Here is a 22,556-nt window from a genome sequence, read left to right as displayed (position 1 = left end):
TCCCACAGAAAAGCTAATCATTTTATTATAAACATTCACTGATGGTCTGAGATTTACTTAACAATTACTTATTTAATATTCTGGCCATATCACTCCATTTTCAATCCCTTCTATCAGAGTTTTAATATTTATTATCTATATATTCAGCTAAGGCTTTTATTTAAAAGCATAGATGGAGCCTCCCAGGTAAAGATGTGAAATGAAACTGGATCACAGAGACTTGGTTTTGATGAAACAGACCTAAGCAGGAACCACTCAGTAAAGATCATGTGCACCTTCATGACATAGTTTCAAAAAGTAGAGATAGACTTTTATTCAGCATTTGAGATTCATCCATATTGCTATGTTTATCAATAATTTGTTCCTTTTAATTGCTCAGCAGTATTCCATTGCTTGGGTGTATGACAGTTTGTTTATCCGTTCAACTGTTGAAGGACATTTGGGTTGTTTCCAGCATTTGGCAATTACGAATAAAGCAGGTATCAACGTTTCATTAAAAAAAAAAAAAAAAAAAAAAAAAAAAAAAATGGAAGTTAAAGAAAGAAAACTCCTGGTGCCATTTCCACTCTTTAAAGGCCATTTAGATATATTGAAAAAAAAAAAAAAAAAAAAAAAAATATATATATATATATATATATATATATATATATATATATATACACACATATATATTGAAAAAAATAAATAAATAAAAATAAAGGCCATTTAGAGAAAGATGAATTTACCAAATTCTGAGCTTTTTACCAAATAGTCCCAACCTGGAAAGAATCAGACTGAGACATTGAATAAGCACCCTGGGACAACATTAATCAGTACACCTACCTGCTATCACACAGTATCCCAGGATTTCATTCGCAGCAAGAAAAACTGCTAGGGCTTGCCAGTTTCAGGGCTTCAAGCTCAGTTAGGGCACAGATCCATGTGATTAGATCCCTTCCTCAGTGGAGTGTATCCTTGTACAGGACATGGCAAAATCTCACAATAACAAAGAACCCATATAACCCACCAAAGCTACACTGAGCTGTAAGGGAGCTCCCTCCTTCCCCCAGGTGTAATATTCAGGCCTTGAAACTCTAGTTCAGAGGGGAAAACCAGGGGCTACCAAAGGTAGAAGTACAGGTTTCCCCTGCTATCCAGAAGCAGAGTGTTCTCATTCGTAAGCCCAGATGGCATAAAGCAAAGAAGCAATTACCATTAATTCATGTGGAAAAATTTTTTTGAATGTTCCCTGACCCAAAAAATAACCTCCCTTAGGCTTTTCTGACACCTTAAGACACAGCTACTGTCAGTCTTTTATAAAAGCAACATGGCCTAACAAGAACTTTTGAAAAGCAGGGGATACCTGTGTATCAAGGAAAATTCCCTTGTACTGTACAAGTGCTACCCATGTTAGTCACGACAAAATGAAATAAATGTCAGCTATACCAACATATTACTATAGAAAAAGAAAGTTTCATACCAAAGTATTTTTGCTGAACAAATAATGAAAATAATTCAGCAACACAGGCGTTTGAAAGAGTGAGGACAAAACAACAGAATGATATTAAAAGAGACGCCACAGAAAATTTTCATAAATTTAATACCCTCATGATTGTCAAGAGGATTGTCCTAGTTCTCCCCAGTTCTCCCCTAGTCCTTCCCAGAGAACTGACAAAGATTTGGTAAATGTTTCTAATGCATTATGCCTCTAGCTTGGGGGAGCCATGAATGGGAGGGAGGATGGAAGATGTCAGGTTGTTTGCAGCTGACTTTGTGTCATTCTACGTAGGGCAAAGAAAAATTAAATAATTTAGCCAAAGTTAGAGGGTGAACCAAACAATAAACAGGAGAAAAATCTGAACCTTCTGTGAATCCCAATTCCCTTTACACAACTCTGAAAAGGAAAGGAGTTCTGATGCCATCCTTTTCATTATCATAAGCTAGTTTACTGCATTGTTACTGTAAATATTGAGTTTTAAAGAATGAAAGCATTTGATGATGATTAAACTTTTAATTCACAGCCTTGGTCTACAGCACCTCAGAATATGTCTAATTATTTAAGAGTATATCACAATTCACTTGAATGAATTTGAACTCAGTTTATTAAGAATTTTAATCAATATGCATCATATATCTCTTTTTGAAGGAGGCAGAGAAGTGACAAAGTTCTAAAATCCCCTGTCTGGATCAACTCAGTAATAATTACTTTTGAATTGGGATGCTGTCTACTCATAATTATGACAAAACTCATCAACAGTCGGGCATTACTCAGAAAACTTGTACTCTGAAGCTAACATTCATAGAGGAATTAGAAGAAATCTTGATTATCTAATTCAGAGGTTGGCAGACCTCTTCTGTAAAGGCCCACAGAGTGAATATTTTCAGCTTCAAAGCCATACAGTGTCTGTTGTTACTCAACCCTGACTGTAGCACAAAAGCAGACCTAGATAATAGATAATTGAATGACCATGCCTGTGTTCCAATAAAACTTTATTTACAAAACCAAGCGGCAGGCCAGATTTGGGCCACAGCCTATAGATTACAGACCCTTGGGCTAATTCAGTCATTTATCTAGTATTGGAAACTTTTTATAATTACCAAATGATCTTTTAGTCTTTGCTTGCATAGCTGTAGTGATGCCCAAGCAGCCCATGTATCTCAACTCAGTTACAGAGTTCCTTTTTGCATTAAATGCAAATATGCCTCCTTTTGATATCCCCTTCGGTTGGTTCTGTTTTTCATAGCTACACAAAATAGTCTACTTCTCCTTTGTGACAGCCTTTTGGAGAGTTAAAGCGATTTCCATGTGTCTTCTCTATTCTAAGCTGTCAATAGTTCTTCCAGTTTTCAAACAGCATATTTCTTTTTGTTATCATCCTGGTCATTTTCCACTGAAGATGCTTCAGTTAGCATGGATCTGGTTATACTGCATTTACATTGTTACCTCATGTAGCCAACTCTTTCATATGCAGTGCCATTGCCATTGAACCTTGTCTCCCTATCCTCAAACTGGCAGTTATTTTTGTTTCTGTGTTTCTTTTGCCTTGTTTTATTTAGGAATAGAAGTGTGGCTCTTTATTAAACATCAGCATATTTGATTTCTGTTTCTTAGGGTGTAAGGGCTTTTTTTCCATCTTTAATGAAATTGCCATTCCCTTCTCAGTTAAGTCACAAATCTGATAAGCGTGGCTTACATATATTCCCTTGAGCCCAAATAAAAATTGACTAGAATTTTCAGAACTAGTTCTGAAAATAATGAAACAAGAACATGGGTTTCAAAGTAGCGAAGTCCTGTTATGACCACATGACTAACCCACTAGGTACTAGATACTAACTAGTATCTAGTCCCGTTATGACCACATGACTAACCCACTAGATACTAACCCACTAGTACTAATCTACTAGACAATAGTTAAATGTCTTTTACAGCATTGTGTTGACTCTCCAGAACATTTGTAATGGCTTCTAATGTTTTTTCAGTTGATTTTATTTTTAATTGCAACAAAAAGAAATTAACTACTACTTTGTACTTTTAATTCCTCTTAGAGTTCTGGTCAGATTATTCTTAATGAATTTAGAAAAGTTGCTTGCAATTTCTTCTCTGAAGAAGGTCTTTTAAGGTTTTAAATTAAATATATGTAATTTAGGTAGAGTTTTGTGTAACACACAAATAAAATAGGATTTACATTTAGTTCCAAATACTTTATCTGTATATCTTTTTTCTTTAAGTGCAAAGCTTTTATCCTAGCTTTTCAATTTCTTTTTTTTCCTTTTTTTAAATTTTTTTTTTTTTTAATTTACATCCAAATTAGTTAGCATATAGTGCAACAATGATTTCAGGAATAGATTTCTTAATGCCCCTTACCCATTTAGCTCATCCCCCCTCCCACAACCCCTCCAATAACCCTCTGTTTGTTCTCCATATTTAAGAGTCTCTTATGTTTTGTCCCCCTCCCTGTTTTTATATTATTTTTGTTTCCCTTCCCATATGTTCATCTGTTTGGTCTCTTAAAGTCCTCATATGAGTGAAGTCATATGATATTTGTCTTTCTCTGACTAATTTCGCTTAGCATAATACCCTCCAGTTCCATCCACATAGTTGCAAATGGCAAGATTTCATTCTTTTTGATTGCTGAGTAATACTCCATCGTGTGTGTTTGTGTGTGTGTGTGTGCGCGCGCGCGTGTGTGTGTGTATATATACACATCACATCTTCTTTAGCCATTCATCCATCGATGGACATTGGGCTCTTTCCATGCTTTGTTGATAGTGCTGTCAACATTGGGGTGCATGTGTCCCTTCGAAACAGCACACCTGTATCCCTTGGATAAATACCTAGTAGTGCAATTGCTAGATTGTAGGGTAGTTCTATTTTTAATTTTTTGAGGAAGCTCCATACTGTTTTCCAGCTGGCTGCACCAGCTAGCATTCCCACCAGCAGTGCAAAAGAGGTCCTCTTTCTCCACATCCTCACCAACGTCTGTTGTGGCCTGAGTTGTTAATGTTAGCCATTCTGACAGGTGTAAGGTGGTATCTCATTGTGGTTTTGATCTGTATTTCCCTGATGATGAGTGATATTGAACATTTTTTTCATGTGTCAGTTGGCCATCTGGATGTCTTCTTTGGAAAAGTGTCTATTCATGTCTTTTGCCCATTTCTTCACTGGATTATTTGTTTTTTGGGTGTTGACTTTGAGAAGTTCTTTATAGATTTTGAATACTAACCCTTTATCTGATATGTCGTTTGCAAATATCTTCTCCCATTCTGTTGCTTGCCTTTTAGTTTTGCTGATTGTCTCCTTTGCTGTGCAGAAGCTTTTTATTTTGATGAGGTCCCAGTAGTTCATTTTTGGTTTTGTTACCCTTTCCTCCAGAGACGTGTTGAGTTAGAAATTGCTGCGGCCAAGATGAAAGAGGTTTTTGCCTGCTTTGTCCTCGAGGATTCTGATGGCTTCTTGTCTTACATTTAGGTCTTTCATCCATTTTGAGTTTATTTTTGTGTATGGTGTAAGAAAGTGGTCCAGGTTCATTCTTCTGCATGTCACTGTCCAGTTTTCCCAGCACCACTTGCTGAAGAGACTGTCTTTACTCCATTGGATAATCTTTCCTGTCTTGTCAAAGATTAGTTGGCCATATGTTTGTGGGTCCATATGTGGGTTCTCTATTCTGTTCCATTGATCTGAATGTCTGTTCTTGTGCCAGTACCATACTGTCTTGATGATTACAGCTTTGTCATATAGCTTGAAGTCTGGGATTGTGATGCCTCCTGCTTTGGTTTTCTTTTTCAAGATTGCTTTGGCTATTTGGCTCCAGCTTTTCAATTTCTTAACCAGTAATTATGTTACCTCTTTTAATAAAATATACTTGGGTTTGCAATAATTTTTCTAAGCCAAAATATATGATGATCACTTGTTTAGTTGCTTAACTATTCACAATAGAATCAAAACTTCTTGAACAGGTAAAATAGATGACAAAAAGTCTGCATTCTATTAACCATAGAGTCATTCCTCAGGCCATGACTTGGATCTTAAATTCTCATTTAGACACAGTTTCAACAAACTTAGTTTTTAGGTTTTGAAGGGCACAAATGATTAAAGGTAACATATGAAAGAGATATGGGGTAAAACTGCATTGACAAAAACTATAGGGGCAGATATTAACCACCACCACCGCCACCACCCCACGCCCAAACACACCCTTCAGTCTGGAGCAGTTGCTACCTAGTGGCCCTGAATGTTCCTTTGTCTTCAATTCAGTAGTCCTGGGCCAAAATGTGGGTTTGGTACACCAAAACTTCATATATGTATACATGGTTTGGCTTTTTCCTTAAACAGGAACGTGACAATTATTATTTCCTTTTTTTTTTTTTTTTTTTTTTTTTTTGTGACCATGGGCAGGTTCAAGAGCCTGTTATGTTTGTGTCACCCTCTCAGATGACCAAGCATGCAAAAGAGATCCCTGAACTTCCCAAATCATTTGTTTTATAGACCCAGCATTCTTGTGAGATCTTTTTGAAAATCAAACAAGGGAGAAAAGAAAAATTAAGAAGATAGTTTTGAAAATGTAAAAAGAGGAAGAGTATATGTAATTGACCTTTTAGGACAGTCTGTCTCAGCAGATCACAAAGTATGTTTCCCACACCTTTGAAGGACAAGAGCTGCCTATCAAAGCAGGTATATAATGCCAACCAACCTGGCTTGAAAGTGGATATCTCTTAAGTACAGAGAAAGCAAAACTTTTTCTCTAAAGGACCAGAGGGTAAATATTTTAGGTTCCGTAAACCACATGTGGTCCCTGTTGCAATACTCTTTTTTTTAACAACACTTGAAAAATCATTCTTGCTCATAGGTCATGAAAAAACAGGCAGCAGGCTGTTTTTGGCCCACAAATCATGGTTTGCCAACCTTGTTCTAGAAGATTGAAATCTTGATGTTAACCATAATTTTTGCTGACCACATAAAATTTTCATAAGTTTAATATCCTCATGATTGTCAAGAGAAGATATCCTAATTTAAAAGGAGGAAAATAATTAGGCATCTTTTGTTGCCAAATTTATTTGTTGAGTGTGCAGTTTGATACAGTATTTTTATAGAACAAGTTAAAAGTAAGAATCAAAGGTTTGGGTGCCTAGGTGGCTCAGTTGATTGTCCAACTCTTGATTTTGGCTTGGGTCACGGTCTCCTGGTTCATCGGTTTGAGCCTTGAATCAAGTTCCAAAGTGGCAGTGTGGAGCCTGCATGGGATTCTCTGTCTCCCTCTCTTTCTGCCCTTCCCCCATTCATGCGCTCTCTCTTTCAAAATAAATAAATAAAATTAAAAAAAAAAAATCAAGGGGTGCCTGGGTGGCTCAGTCGGTTCAGCGTCTTGACTTCAGCTCAGGTCATGATCTCATGGCCCATGAGTTTGAGCCCATGTCAGGCTCTGTGCTGACAGCCTGGAGCCTGAAGCCTGCTTCGGATTCTGTGTCTCCCTCTCTCTCTGCCCCTTTCCCACTCACACTCTGTCTCTTTCTCTCAAAAATAAATAAACATTGAAAAAAAAATTTTTTTTAATAATAATTGAAAGGTTTAAATAATTCACATCCATTGATCCAGTAATACATATCTCTTAACCCAGCTTTGAGAAACTTATCTTAAGGAAATAATTAAGAATGTGTATAAAAACAAATTTTCAAGGATTTTTGCTTATTTTTTATTATAGCAGTGTTTTTTAAAGAGAAGGAAAACTTAGAAACAATTTTAAGTGTTCAATATTACTTTACACAGGTTAAATTCATTATAATAAAGGATGCTATTCATTGTATACAACTAGGTGAAAAAAATTTTTTTGAGACGGAGAGCATGAGCATGTGCCCAAGTGCGGGAGGGGCAAAAGGAGAGGGAAAAAGAGGGAATCTTCAGCAGGCTCCACGCTCAGTGCAGAGCCTGATGCGGACTCCATCTCAGGACCATGAGGTCATGACCTGATGTGAAATCAAGAGTCAGATACTTAACCCACTGAGCCACCCAGCCACCCCCAAAAAATAAATTTTAAACATCTGGATATATATAGATAGCTAGAGTTATATCTAGTTACCTACCTATGGAATTGTCTGTAGATAGTGGAATTATGGATATCTTTTCAAATTTTTATATTTCTTTAATTTTATTGTTTATTTTTAACAATGAAACTTTATTGCTTTTGAGGAAAATGGGTATAGGATTTTTTAAATTTTTTAATAAATACAAATTTTTCTAAACTCAGTACTTTGCTTTATATGCTAAGTTTTCCATTTCTGCCCATATTGGATGAATACGACTGATTTCATCATAAATTGTTTCAACTTCATTTCTATATATCTATCTCATTTGGAGTCACGTTTGCCTCATGGAGTACCTGTGCCAATTTCCATTTCCACTTCAGTAGGTTTCTTAATTTTGGGTTCAGAATTCAAATGCGCCTAGGTTCAAATTCCATGTGACCTTGGACAAGTTAATCCATCCACCTCATTTTCCTCACCACTGACATATGGACAGTGAGCCTATGGACAGTGATGGTCAGTGGGCTTTGCACTGACATCTCAGAGCCTGCTTGGAATTCTCTCTCCCATTATCTCTGCCCCTTCTCCACTCCCTCCTTCTCTCTCTCTCTCTCTCTCTCTCTCTCTCTCAAAGAAATGAACATTTAATTTAAAAAAAGGAAGAAATCCTGAGGTGATGATTAAAATGTTTTAAAATGCATGTCAAGTGTTTATCATTATGTCCAGCACTCAATAACCATCATCTCTAATTATAAACGTTAGCCCTTATGCTTAATTCTCAGAGCTAATTCTAATGTTACTGTTTATAATTGTTAGTATAAATTAGATCTACCTAGTTCTTCAATTCTATTCTTCTAGTCTATTCCTTTTCCCCAGTGAATTGTGAGAAAATACTTAAATGGAAAAGTATCACAGTTCTGATTAAACATTTCTTTCTAGAAGACAATATGGTACCAATTTACCACTTTTAAAAGCTAGCTGTAATGTTCAGTGACTGAAATATTCATTTTTTTCAATACTACAAGAAAATTAGTGATACTCTGAAAGAGGCATAAAAGAGACTCCATGTTTACATACATTGTCTAATATGAGCAGTTTTTAAAACAAGACTATCTTTTCATGAAGAATAACTAACTGTTCTAAAAGCCGTTTAGATGAATTCCTTGCGATAGTGACATTAGTACCATGGATTCAGTTCTCACACCAGAACTGAAGATAAACAAAATTCTCTTAAAAGCTTTTAGGAGATTTTAAATGAAAGCTTTTGGTTTTTATTTGTTTTTGTTTAATTAAATGGCATTTTAATGCTATTTAGTCTCTGAAAGGTGGGAGGAGGTCCGTTTGTTTTGTTTTGTTTTTTCCTATTGCTTGGTAACATTACTGTTCTTTTTGGATTTAAAGTTGCAGTTTATTTGCCATATACTATTTGAACTTTTTATATAGGTCTTCTTTAAGAAAAGCATTCTCAGGTTACCTGGGTGGCTCAGTCAGTTGGGCATCTGACTCCTGATTTGGGCTCAGGACATGATCCCAGGGTTGTGAGATTGAGCCCTGTGTCAGGCTCTGCACTAAGCATGGAGCCTGCTTAAGATTCTCTCTCTCGCTCGCTCTCTTTCTCTCTCTTCCTACCCCTCTCCCCTGCTCATGCTCTCTCTAAAACATACACACGTACATACATATGTAAGTAAAAATAAAATAAAGAAAAGCATTTCTCTCCCTTCCTGAGGAAAGTACCTCTGCCAGAAAAAGAAGGGAAGAAATTATTCCTACTACTAAATAGTAGGCAAAATATATAAGATAATTTTCAAAAGAAAATATAGCCAGTAAAATTTCCCAAAGTTTACCTTTTCATTAAAAAGGAAATTAGGGGTGCCTGGGTGGCTCATTCAGTTAAGCATCTGATTATTGATATTGGCTCAGGGTGTGACTTTGCAGTTGTAAGATCAAGCTCTGCATTGAGCTTTGCACTGACATCTCAGAGCCTGCTTGGAATTCTCTCTCTCCCATTCTCTCTGCCCCTCCTCCACTCCCTCCCTTTCTCTCTCTCTCTCTCTCCCTCTCTCTCTCTCTCTCTCAAATAAATAAACATTTAATTTAAAAAAAGAAAAGGAAATTATATCACAAAGGGTTATATTTTTCCCTTTTAAAATTAGCAAATTTAAAATGAGAATAATTAGAACTGGCAAGGATTGGATGAGGTAATCAATATTATACCCATTTAGTGGGAATATAAAGAGCTTTTTGAACAATAATTTGGCTCATATATATTTAAAACATTCATACTTTCAACTTAGTATTCTATTTGTATGACTTTTTCCAAAGAAGGAAATCTAAAATACAATTAGAGTTTTATATTCAAAGATGTTCTTTTGAGCCCCTTTCTGAAAACATGAAATTAGAAATAGTCAACACATACACGAACAGTGAAAGTATGGTAAATCTCTATGGTGAAATATAATATTGCCCTTGCCCTTGACACAAAAAAGAAAGATGGACATGCAACACTGCTATGATAAGTTCTTGAAAAGTAAACTTGAATCTTATCAAGCTTCTAACCCAAACAACCAGTTTGCAGGGAACACTGGGAACAGAGGAACATGATAAATGTCACCAGTGTGGATACAATCAACAAAATCGAAAAACCTGGGTAAGTCTACAAGACAAGTTACATAGTTTCTTCAACAAATAAGTATAAGAAAAAAAAGGTAGGGGGAATCCACAGGTAAAAGAAATATCAGCCAATTTGTTGAGTTGGGTAGTGATGAGGGGCTGTAGAAGAAGCAGGGTTGGCCATGTATTGGGTTTTTTTTTTAATTTTTTGTAATTATTGATAATTGTTGAACCACGTTGTGGGTACATGAAGGCTTCATTTTCCAATTCTCTCTACTTTTATGCAAAACAGTGAACTTGAACATAAGAAATTTTTGGATTATTTTAAATGGAAAAGAACATGACATATAGGTGAATTTCAGCTATGGTTTTAAATGCAGAGAAAAAAAGAATACAAAAAAATATATGAAATACTATCAGTGGCTGCTTTTAGGTAGTGAGATTATACATGACTTTTCTCTTTATAATAAAGTTTTACTATGTGTAAACTTACGTGCTTGACAAATTTTTTTTTCAATATGCACTTTTTTATTTTGTTTATTTTGGTGAATGGTTTAAAGGTCAAATGGTATAAGGAGAAAACAGTGAAAGGAGGCCCACGTTTCATTGCTCAGCTTAGTCACTTAGTTACTCTCAGAAGTAACCAGTATTATTTATTTCTTGCATATCCATCTGGAAGATGCTATAAGTATTCTTTATTTAAAAATGCAGATTGTAACACTATTACTGTTCTGTTGTTTCCACTTAATGATGTACCTTGGAGACTGAGCCACATTTATATAGCAGAGTGCTTTCTCATGCTTGCACAATTCATAACTAATGCCTTTGGATAGACCTACAGGATTGCTTTGCTGCTAGAAGCAATACTGAAATGATTAACCTTGAATGAAAGTCCTTTCCCACATATACGAGTTTATTTACAGGAAAATTCCTGGTGGTGGAATTGGTGGGTCAGATTATATGTATATTTGTAGTTTTGATCATTTGTCACATTGCTGCCTGTAGTGTGTAGGCACCATATAGTAAACACTGTTCGCCTTGCTCTTAAGTGTGATTGAGGATGTTTTCAATTGTTTAAGTGCAGTTTTCACTTCCTCTTTTATGAACAGTCTGTTCATAGACTTTGCCGCTTTTCCAACTGAGTTGGGTACTTTTATAATAGTTTGTAGGAGTACTTTAGCATTTTGGAAGTAATCCTTTTGTCTGTAATATAAATTACCAATATTTCCCCCCAATATATTTGTCTTTTAATTTTGAAAATGCTTAGATTTTTGTTAAAATTTAAAAAAAGAATTAAGTTCATTTTAAGACAAGGGGAGGGGCAGAGAGAGAGAATCCCCAGTAGGCTCTGTGCTGTCAGCACAGAGCCCGACGCAGAGCTTGATCTCATAAACCATGAGGTCATGGCCTGAGCTGAAATCAAGAGTCGGATGCTTAACCAACTGAGCCACCCAGGCACCCCTCTCTCTACACAGTTTTTAAAAAAAATTGTTGTCAAATTGATCTATCTTTTCTTCTAGATTTTGTGTACTTATGTTTTCCTTGAGGTCATTTTAAAAATTATTCCTGGGCCGCCTGGGTGGCTCAGTCGCTTCAGTGTCCGACTTCAGCTCAGGTCATGATCTCACAGTTTGTGGGTTCAAGCCCCACATTGGGCTCTGTGCCGACAGTACAGAGCCTGGAGCCTGCTTCAGATTCTGTGTCTTCCTCTCTTTCTGTCCCTCCCCCAGTCATTCTCTCTCTCTCTCTATCTCAAAAATAAATAAACATTAAAAAAGTTTTTTTAATTATTCCTGATATTTTACACTTAAATCTTTGATGTATCCAAAATATATCCTACTTTTCAGTATGAGGCCAGGTTCAACTTAATTTGGTTTCCAAGTGGCTACCCAGATGTCCACGGCATTTTTCAATTCAGTTTCTGCCCACTGCTTAAAAACATCATCTTTGTCATATTCTAAATATCCATATTTGTGTGTGTGTGTGTTTCTGGCTTTTCCTTTCTGGTTCATGGACTTATCTATTCATTTTCTAGTACTGTAGTTTTAATTATTATAGCTTTATAATGTATATTAAATCCTCTAAGGCTAGTCATTCCTCATTCTTAGAAATTTCCTGGTTCTTTTGGTTCTTTATTTTTCAATATTAACTCTAAAAATTAGCTTGTCTGGTTCAATGGAAAATTATTTTGATATTTCTATCAGTATGGTACTAAATTTAAAGATTAATTTTAGGGAGAATTGATTTTTGATACTGTCAACACATGTTCTCATCCATGATCATGGTATGCCCTTCTATGTGTTGGATTCTTTTGTTTCCCTTGGTACCATATACGTGTTTTCTTTATTTAGATATTGCTACGTTTTTGTAAAGTTTATTTCTAGATTTTCCTTTCTTGACTTTACAAATACTGTCTTCCATTATATTTTCTGATTATTGTTTGTACATATGAAGACTAAAGTATGATATATATTCATTTTGTTCCACTTTTTTAATTCCCTTAATGTTTGTAGTAGTTTTTACTATAGTAGTTGATAATCTTGGATTTTCCAGAAAGTAATGATTATATAGATATAATCATACCATCTGCAGATACCCTTTTCTTTCTAATACCACTATTTTTCCCTCTAACTATGTTGATACAGTGTTTTTAATCAGAAAAATCATTTAAAAATATGAATTTTCAAGTTGTACATGCCCCTGATATTTAGCCCTGAATATTGGCCTCTTAGTAAGTATAATCAGGCTTCTTGAAGCTGTACATATTCTGAATACCTTAATAAACCTTTGAAGATATTTAATGTGACTTTAAAAAAAAATCAGTGTCTAAAAAATGAGATACTTGGATTGAAAATAAATGTTTTTATTAATATTTATTTTTAAAAATTTTTGTTTACATTTTAATTAGTTAACATACAGTGCAATATTGGCTTAAGGAGTAGAATTCAATGATTCATCACTTACATACAATACCCAGTGCTCATCACAAGTGTCTTCCTTAGTACCCATCTAGCACATCTCCCACCACCTCCCTCCATCAACTCTCAGTTTGTTCTCTGTCGTTAAGAGTCTCTTGTGGTTTGTTTCCCTGTCTCTTTTTTCCCCCCTTCCCATTTGTTCATCTGTTTTGTTTCTTAAATTCCACATGAGTGAAATCATATGGTATATGTCTTTCTCTTGACTTATTTCGCTTAGCGTAATACACATTTGATTATTGATATTCAAATATAATATTCAAATACTGACAAATCATTTTACTGCTTTTTCCTCAGGACCAAATGGCTATTGCATGTGGATCTCGAGCTCACTTGGAAAAAGAATCAATTGCTCAGGTGAGGCTTTACTAACTGGCCTGGATCAGATTTTGTTTTTCTTTTTTTCATACTCATTAGCAAAAAGCAAGCTTTCATGTTTAATTTCATAAAAATGAATTTCTTTTCAAAGGGAAAGAAAATAATTTTTTACTGTGTGAAAGATTAACACGTTTAGGAATTGATTATTTTTTTCAGTGAGTTTACAAAAAAGGATGTAAATTTCACTTTGACTTAGGATGCAAGCAGCTTATTTATTTATTTTTTTTCTTTTTAAGACACAGGAGTCCCCATTCAGTTCTGATATAAGGCAAACTTTTCTAAATGATACACTTCTGAACCATTCAGCTTACCTTTAGTTTTTCTTTTAATGGCACATTTAGGTACATTTAAAGTTTGTTTTTTTCCTTTTTTTTTTAACTTTATTCCTCTTAGAAAAGCACTATGTCTTAAAATTTAACAAGTTGTGACTGCCCTCACTAAAGACCTTAAAATCTTCATTTTGTAATTTGTATTATTGGGCTACAAAAGTTGGAGTAACTTGGGAGGAAAAAATAATAAGGAATTTATTCTGTGCAATTTTAAATTCTTTTTTAATTTTTAAAATTATTTTAATTATTCACTTAAAAATGTGGGCCCAGTGTATCAAGCCCAGTAATTGTCCATTATATTCTTTATGGTTCATCTACTGGAGTCGCCAAATAGATCAAGAATAAAGCAGTATTTTTCAATCCAAGGTCAAAATCATCTGGGGAGGTTTTTTTCTTTGGTTTTAAACATGTGTATTTCTAGGTCAATCCCAGGCACACTGAATAAGACTGTAGAAATGAACCAGGAATCTGCATTTTTAACAATTTCCCAGGCTACGCTTACACCCAGAGTTTGAGAACCAGTGGAATAAAAGGTTAAACCTTTCCCTCCCTCAATGATTCTGAAATAAGACACAAATTTTTTTTTTTTTCAAGATATACTGATGGCAGGGTCATAGAACCTCTTAAGAATTATGTTCAAGTATGGAAACCTAGACTCTTCCTAAGAAATAAATTATTTTAATATCTTCAGCATCTAATCCAGTGTTCCGTGTCTCTGTGGATACTCACTGGTTTTAAAACAGGTAATCTGTTAACCATCGAGGTTATCATACTCCTAGAAATTTAAAATTGAAAGATTGCTTAGAGATTAGCTAGTCCAGCTTCATCAATTTACTGATGCACAGGAGATAAGAAAGGAAGAGTATATGTCTAAGATGTTTACATTATTTATAATTTTATAATTATATAAATTTTATAATTTTATAATTATAAAATAATAGAAACTATAGGGGTGCCTGGGTGGTTCAGTCGGTTGAGCATTTGATTCTTGATCTTCACTCAGGACATGATTCCAAGGTTGTGGGATCGAGTCCCATCTCAGGTTCCATGCTGAGTGTAGAACCTGCTTAGGATTCTCTCTCTCTCTCTCTCTCTCTTTCTCTCTCTCTCTCTCTGTCTCTCTCTCTCCCTCTGTCCTTCTTCACCTCTTTCTCGCTTTCCCTAAAGTAGAAAAAATAAAAAATAAAACCTAATACTTGATATCTAAAAACAAAAAAGAAATGATAAAATGCTAAATTCCAACAATAGAAAATACAGATATTTTCCTGGATGAAATATGCAGCCAATAAAACAGATGATCATGCAGGCTATATAATAATATGAGAAAATATCCAAAATATTAGGTTATATGAAGAAAAAAGAGTACAGTGTTATAAATACTGCATAATTGTTTATGTAAAAATTATCTGTATAAACAAAAACACTTAATGAGACCAGGCTGATATTAAATGAATGATTTTATGTTTACTTTTTTCCTTTTTAAAAAATGTAGAAAAGTAGAAAGGATAATGTATTTGGTGAAGGAAAAAAGATTTGGAAAAATAGGAAGCAAGAGAGTAATTAAGAAGCTAGTGAAGGCAAGAGAGAGTGTGTTCATATGCCCATATGTTCTGTGTAACAGTTATAACAGGGATGTTTATATTGTCTGGGTATTCTTGCATTTATTATTTTTAAAAGATTCAAAATAGAATCCATTGGTGTTTATTTGATGTCCTTAGAATTTCTTCGAAGAGTCTTGGCTTACATCTTGGGACTTCTTTGAACTTATTTTAAGATAATAAAAGTACCAATCAGCTTTAAATTCCACCTGAATTCCTTATTTACATTTCATCAGCATTAGAGAGAATATTGTTAATAATGAAGTAGTGAATGTCTTTTTCCTTCATATTTTTAAATGTCTGTTTCAGAAGTTCGTCTAATGTTACTCTATGACTGTTAGTTTTATGTAACTAAGGCCGTTGCGTAATATTTTTTAGATGTCTTATAAATTGTAAGATATTTTGCAAAGTTAAAATAAAAATTAAAGGGAGATCCTCTTGTTTGTATGTTAGGAATCAAATAAGTTAAGTTCTTCATGTGAAATCCATGTGTTTCTGTTTTTTTAAAAATAACTATTATCCTTAAACAAACAAAAATCTTCTATTAACATCCAAGCAAGAATACCATGAGTATTTCCATTTGGTAACCAGTAAGTTCACCTAAATCACATTGAAGATCATTCAAGGAAAATAGTTTATAGGCATTATTATTATTATTTTTTTTTACCTTGTGATTTTAATTTTTCTATCTTTCAGTTTCTATTTGTTCCTTTTGTAAGCATAAGTGCTCTTTTGGAGGTTTAATCAGTCAACCAGTATTTATTGGAAATATTTTATGTGAAAGGCTCTGAGCAAGCTGTTATGAGATTACCCAAGTATTTTAAGATGAGGTTTCTGCCCTATCTGCTTAGAGAGGTAAGACCTGTTTACATCAGAACATAACTAATGATTCTAGGTGATAAGTGAGAAGTGATAGATCCTTCCAAAAAGTTTGTTTTACAGTTGACAAACATTTTGCAAAACTGCTCCAAAGTGGTAACTGATTTATATTTCCATTAGTGGAATAATCCCATTGCTCCACATCCTAACAAAAGATTTAATGCTATGATTCCTTTTAACGCTTGCCAGTTGGATGGGTATAACACGGTATCACGCTATGGTTAAAATTTGGTTTTATTGGTTGCTGATGAGAATGACCATTGTTTTATATGTTCAAAGGGCTCTCTTGTGTCCTTTTCTGTGAGCTGCTCTTATGCTCTTTCCAATTTGCTTTAGTACTCTTTTCACTTTTTATTTCTAGAGAGTTCTAAAATTTTATCTAATGTAGAAAGAATGGAGACTAATTATTTTCGGTTATTTGCACAGCAGCTATTTTGTTCCACTGTGTTATTTCACTTTTTTTTCCTTTGTGATGTGAAATATAATAAAAACACAGAGAAGTACGTACACACAGACACACACACACACACACACACACACACACACACTTAAAAAAATGTTTCACATACCTTATAGATAAGTGTTTTATTCTTTTTCCCTTCCTGCCCTGTTTAATACACAAATGAAACTGCAGTTAGGATGTAAAGTGAGTTCCCAAGCTTTCTTCCTTTATTAAAAACATTTATTGAGTTCCTGTTACTGTCTGTGCCAAACACTTGGCTAAAGGCTTTAATCTTATCTCATTTAATCTTTACAGTAACTTTGTGAGGTGGGCATTTTCGTTCCCATTTGATAAAAGAGGAAAGTGGGATAGAGAGTTGAAGTAATGTGCTCAAGGCCACCCTAATCATTAATGTAGCCAGGATTCAAATAATCAGTCTGCTCAGGTCACTGGCTTTCTGTACTTTGTTGTGTTATCACTGGTGCGTCATAGTTCTGTTTGATAATAATAGAAAAAGCCACGTAAATGAAGAATGACACTACAGGTTACAGTTATAAAAAGCAAAAGCCAAAAGGAGGAAGGGAAACACTAAATAGTATGAAATATTAAATGTTCTACATAGATTCTTAGTAGGTTGCTAGTGTAGCATTATGATACACATATGATATCGTGTATCATTCCATGGATCTGTTACATTTGAGAAAACTTTTAATCTTAAACATGAAAGTCTTGAATATGATAATTAATGACCTATTTATCTTATGTTTTAACGTTTGCAATGTTTAATGTATAATGGAATATTATGTTGTGTTACTATTATTAATAAAAGTAATTACTAATAATAGTGAATATTCAGATAGGATTACAGACCACTTAGGTTTGATATCCAAAGCATTAAAAAACTTAATTGTTAAAAGTATATTTATCAGATGTCTGCCATACCTAATTGAAGAGACTGTTGTTTCAGACTCCTTAGTCTGTGACTTTTTGACAGATACTCTGCTGTACTTTTTCTATCAGTATTCTCATTAAGCACAGAACTTTAGGTTTAAACCATACTGTTTTGTTTTTCCAAGAATCTCCAGTAACTGTCACCTTTTTTGAAACTGAAATCTATTTGGGGCAAAGAGGCACAAAATCTATAGATGAACCAGATGCTGGTTCATCAGCCCAAAACTGCTGTGGTGTACTTCTGGTAGAGTAAAGCCCTGACCTCTCACAGGTACTGTGATTCTTCTTGTCTGATTCTTCTCGAACCTGTGGGAAATGAGTAACTGCTCCCCTGGTACCACTCCCCTGTTCTAATATAATATACTTTGCCAGTGAAGCCAACAGAACAATGGTATTCATATGTAAGATCTACCCAGTCAATTAAATATTAAAATGCAGTTGTCTACAGCCAGGTGTTTTCAATTGTCCTCTACAGATTAATGGAAAAGTCATTTATATTTTGTCTTTGTTTTAGCGTTCTTACTTCCGTACTCTGCTCATGTATGGGTTCCACTTTCTGGTGTGGTTCCTTTGTGTCAAAGGGATCAGAGACACACAGTGTGGCTTCAAATTATTAACTCGAGAAGCAGCTTCACGGACGTTTTCATCTCTGCACATCGAACGATGGTAAGTTCCCAGCAGATGTCCTGGGCGTGTCTTACACAGCAGTTGTTCCAGGCAACGAGAAACAGCCCTATATTCTCAGAGTGAACACTGAAGTTTAAACAGAATTGACACTTAATGTATGTAAAGTTAATCTGTGCCTTTATTCTTTTACTGAGTTGGATCTAATTTTCAAAATCTCAAACCAAACATATGGTATAAAGTTAATTTTTTCACCTTAATTGTGGATGGTACAAATTGAAAAGCCTTAAAAACATCCTGTTTCTTTAGGCTTCCTTCTTTTCCTTTGAAGAAAAAAAAAAAAAAGCTCAGAAATAGCAAAGTGAAAGAGGGTACCCGTTTTCTTTTTGTTCTTTCCTTTTCAGTAGTAAGTTCCCTCTCCGGCATATGACAAAAAAACAGTCTTTGGACCTCTGCATCCCCTTCTACCCTCTGTGGTTTGTTTGTTTGTTTTGTTCTTAAATTTTAACGTTTGTTCTTTTTTGAGAGCAGAGAGAGACAGCGTGCAAGCAGGGGTGGGGCAGAGAGAGAGGGAGACACAGAATCTGAAGCAGGCTCCAGGCTCTGAGCTATCCACACAGAGCCCAATGAGGGACTCAAACTCACGCACTGTGAAATCACGACCTGAGCCGAAGTCAGACGCTTACCTGACTGAGCCACCCAGGCGCCCCCCCACCCCGCCTCCACCTTCTACCTTCTTAAAAACTTCATCCTGTTCATTTATTTTGTCTTGTCTTTTCCCCTTAACCACATCTTTTACACAGGTTTTTAAAACAAGTTTAAATTTCCCTTGCCATTTAAAAATCAAAAAGCAAAAAACAGCCTCTCTCTATTGATAGCCCCCCTCAGTACCTCTCCAGCTCCAGCCCTTTTTCCCTTCACAGCCAGCTTTTCTTGAAAGAGCACTCTATGTTCACTGTCCCTGTTTTCTCACTTCCCACTCATGCCTTACGCCACCTCAGTGTGGATTTTTCCCCCGCCCCTCCATCTAAGCATCTTGTTACCTTCCTGTCATGAAACCCAGTGGTCATGTTTGATATGACCACTTACTGTCTTAACCCATCAGCAGTGCTCCACACTTCTGAGCTCACTCTCCGGACATATCCCAGTCCCCTGGCCTGTCTTCATCCCAGACCTCTCCTCAGCTCTCTGCCGGTTTAGTGAGTAACACTGACACATGGAAGCTTAAAACCTTGCAGTCAGCTCTGACATTCCCACAGGTCCTCCATATGTCCAGTTCATGGCCCAGACCTGTTACTTTTGGCTTTTATGTCCCTTTGTTTCTCTTTGTCTTTCCCCCCACCATCCAAGACACCATCATGTCCTACGCTGTAGCCCAACGAGTCAGTCTTTTCAAAATTAGAAGTAATCAATCAAATGCACCTTTTTTGTTTAAAATCCTTCAGTAGCTTCCCAGTGCCTTCCCATGGCCTTGAGAGGTGCTGCATAATCTACCCACCCATGTCTCTACATAGGGACCCTTCCCTTTTCAACTTCTCCTCCTTCAGCTCTTCCATAGGGCAACGAACTCTTACTCTCCAAATCAGATCACATGCCCCTAATCGTACGATGTTGCTGTACCATAAGCCCTTCTTCACAGCACCCATCACATCATTAAGTTTTTGTTTTTATTTGCATAATGTTTCTTTGTCTCTATTAAAACATAAGCTCCAAAAGGGCAAGAATCCCATCTGATTTTGTTTGCTAATACATCCATCCCCCTATCTAATAGAGTGTCTGGCACATTATAGCTGCTCCTAAATATTGTTGAAAGAATTAATACTTAGTGTTACTTATGGGTTCTATATGAATTGTGTTCATGGTGGGAATCTACATAATTATTCCAGTAGATGTCCATTTTTGTAGTTTCTGTAACTTTTGTGCATCTATTTGCAAAGATATGTTATCTCCCTATAAATAGATATCATATAAACCCCCCATAACTTTAAAAAACTATAATTTCAGGATTAAAATTATCAAACATGGTTTTTAATATCTTTATCCTAAATTTAAAAAAAATTTTTATTTTAATATTAATATTAATATTAATAAACAAAAAAATGTTTATTTTTGAGAGAGTGAGCAAGCATGAGTGAGGGAGGGGCAGAGAAAGACAAAGACAGAATCTAAAGCAGGCTATCAGCACAGACAGAGCCCAACATGGGGCTTGAACTTAGGAGCCTTGAGATCATAACCTGAGCCAAAGTCAGACACTTAACAGACTGAGCCACCCAGGCACCCCTAAATGGTTTAAGTAATGTATATTTGATCTTCAGATTCAGATACATGTTTCTGTTATGTTGAAAAATAAAATATATTGATAGTTAATGGACTCCAAAATCAGTGAATCTAATTTAAGAAGCCATTCTAGAAGTAAAGCCCTCCCTCTGGATATAGTTTTCAGTCAACTGTTGGTTTCAGAACTAGGGTCAAAAAGCTAGGTTCTTTGTAGTTTGAAAGGAATTGGGAACTAAGGGTTGAGGACGTTAGGGTTAGGGTTGATAATTAAGTTAGGGTTGATAACTTAAAAATCATGAAGTTTCTCTTGTCATAATTGTTCTGGCAATATAATGTCTGTTCTGTAATATAATGTCCAATATATAATATAATGTGAGACATATATGTAATTCTAATTATTCTAGTAGCCACACTAAAAAAGTAACAAGAAACAGATGAAATTTATTTTTTTAATGTTTATTTAGTTTTAAGAGAGAGCATAATCAGGGGAGGGGCAGAGAGTGGGGGCGGACAGAGGATCCAAAGCCGGACCCTTGCTGACAGCAGAGAGCCCAGCGTGCAGCTGGAACGCATGAACCGTGACATCATGACCTATGACCTGAGCCTAAGTTGGATGCTTAACCAACTGAGCCACCCAGGAGCCCCAAGATGTATTTTAATAGTGTACTTTAACACTGTATAAAAATGTCATCGTCTCGGCATGCACTCAGTATGAAAAAATATTCAGATATTTTACACATTTTTCTGTGTACCATGTCTTCCAACTATAGTACATCTCACTTCAGACTAGCCACATTTCAAGTGCTCATGTGGCTACTATATTGGACAGCATAATTCTAGAGTTTTATTTAAGTTAAAGAACATTTTAAACTTTTTTTCTCTTTTAAATTTTATGTTCATGTGCATGCCTTTTTAATTATTTATTTGGGCTTGATTAACATAGGATTGACCTCATTTAAAATTTTAGCCTCTCACATCTCTCTTTAGGGTCCACATATGTTTATTTTATGCCTGTAAAGGAGAACCACTAAATATACATGTATCAACTTGATTAACAATATGCCCGTCACCATATTAATGTTTCATCAGTGGCTTTTATTCAAGCATCTCTGTTCCTGCACTTAAAATCAAGAAAGACTAAAGTATTTCTTTCTTATGCAGCACAAGTTATAGAAAACAAGTTGTGCATCTACTCTTTATGTCCAATGTAAGTGTCCCCTCAGACTGATATTTTAAGGACTTATTCTAAAATTTCATTGCAGTTTTTCTCATAACTTTCAGAAAATTCAAGTCAAGTAGAGTTTCTAGGTATTAGAATACATCAAGCTATAGTTAAAAACCAATAGGCAGGCATCTCTGATTCAGAATTACAGACCTAGTATGGGTTATGCTAAATAGTAAAGATATACATAATGTTAAATATAAATGTATGTTTATGTATGTTAATATTTATATAATTTTAACATTTTTAAACATAAAATTTTAAGCATAATATTTAACATCACATAAATATATTTAATTTTATATATATATACACATATATATGTGTGTATATATATATAAAATCTCCATCCTCAGAACTGTTATCTCACCTAAATTATTTCCATTTAATATTAAGGTATAATTTGACTCTTTTTATGAGTAATTTAAAAAAAATTTTTTAATGTTTGTTTTTGAGACAGAGACAGAGTGTGAGCAGGGGAGGGGCAGAGAGAGAGGGAGACACAGAATCCAAAGCGGGCTCCAGGCTCTGAGCTGTCAGCGCAGAGCCCGACGCGGGGCTCGAAATCACGAACCGTGAGATCATGACCTGAGCTGAAGTCGGATGTTTAACCAACTAAGCCACCCAGCCCCAGTTTATGAGTAATTTTAAAAAATGGAGTCCTTGAAATATACTTTCTTCCCATGAATATTTTTTTTAATCAATGTTATATACATGGTTATAATTTAAAGTCACTTCCATAAGGCTTCTAAAAAAATCATCGTCCTTTGCTCC

The 22,556-nt window shown here is 35.2% G+C and overlaps 1 protein-coding gene across 4 annotated transcripts in view; it reads left to right on the top strand.

The window, feature by feature from the left end:
• ALG5 (ALG5 dolichyl-phosphate beta-glucosyltransferase) overlaps nucleotides 1–22,556 on the top strand; it is a 42,720-nt gene that overhangs the window by 13,739 nt on the left and 6,425 nt on the right. For all 4 annotated transcript variants that reach the window (XM_045474602.1, XM_045474585.1, XM_045474594.1 and 1 more), the window contains 2 exons: nucleotides 13,380–13,439; nucleotides 18,174–18,325. In XM_045474602.1, the coding sequence (XP_045330558.1) occupies nucleotides 13,380–13,439; nucleotides 18,174–18,325 (212 nt within the window). The remainder of the gene's footprint in view (nucleotides 1–13,379; nucleotides 13,440–18,173; nucleotides 18,326–22,556) is intronic.

The sequence above is a fragment of the Leopardus geoffroyi genome, chromosome A1 (genome assembly GCF_018350155.1).
Source record: "Leopardus geoffroyi isolate Oge1 chromosome A1, O.geoffroyi_Oge1_pat1.0, whole genome shotgun sequence".
In the NCBI taxonomy this organism is placed as follows: Eukaryota; Metazoa; Chordata; class Mammalia; order Carnivora; family Felidae; genus Leopardus; species Leopardus geoffroyi.
This window is presented reverse-complemented; position numbering and strand designations above follow the sequence as displayed.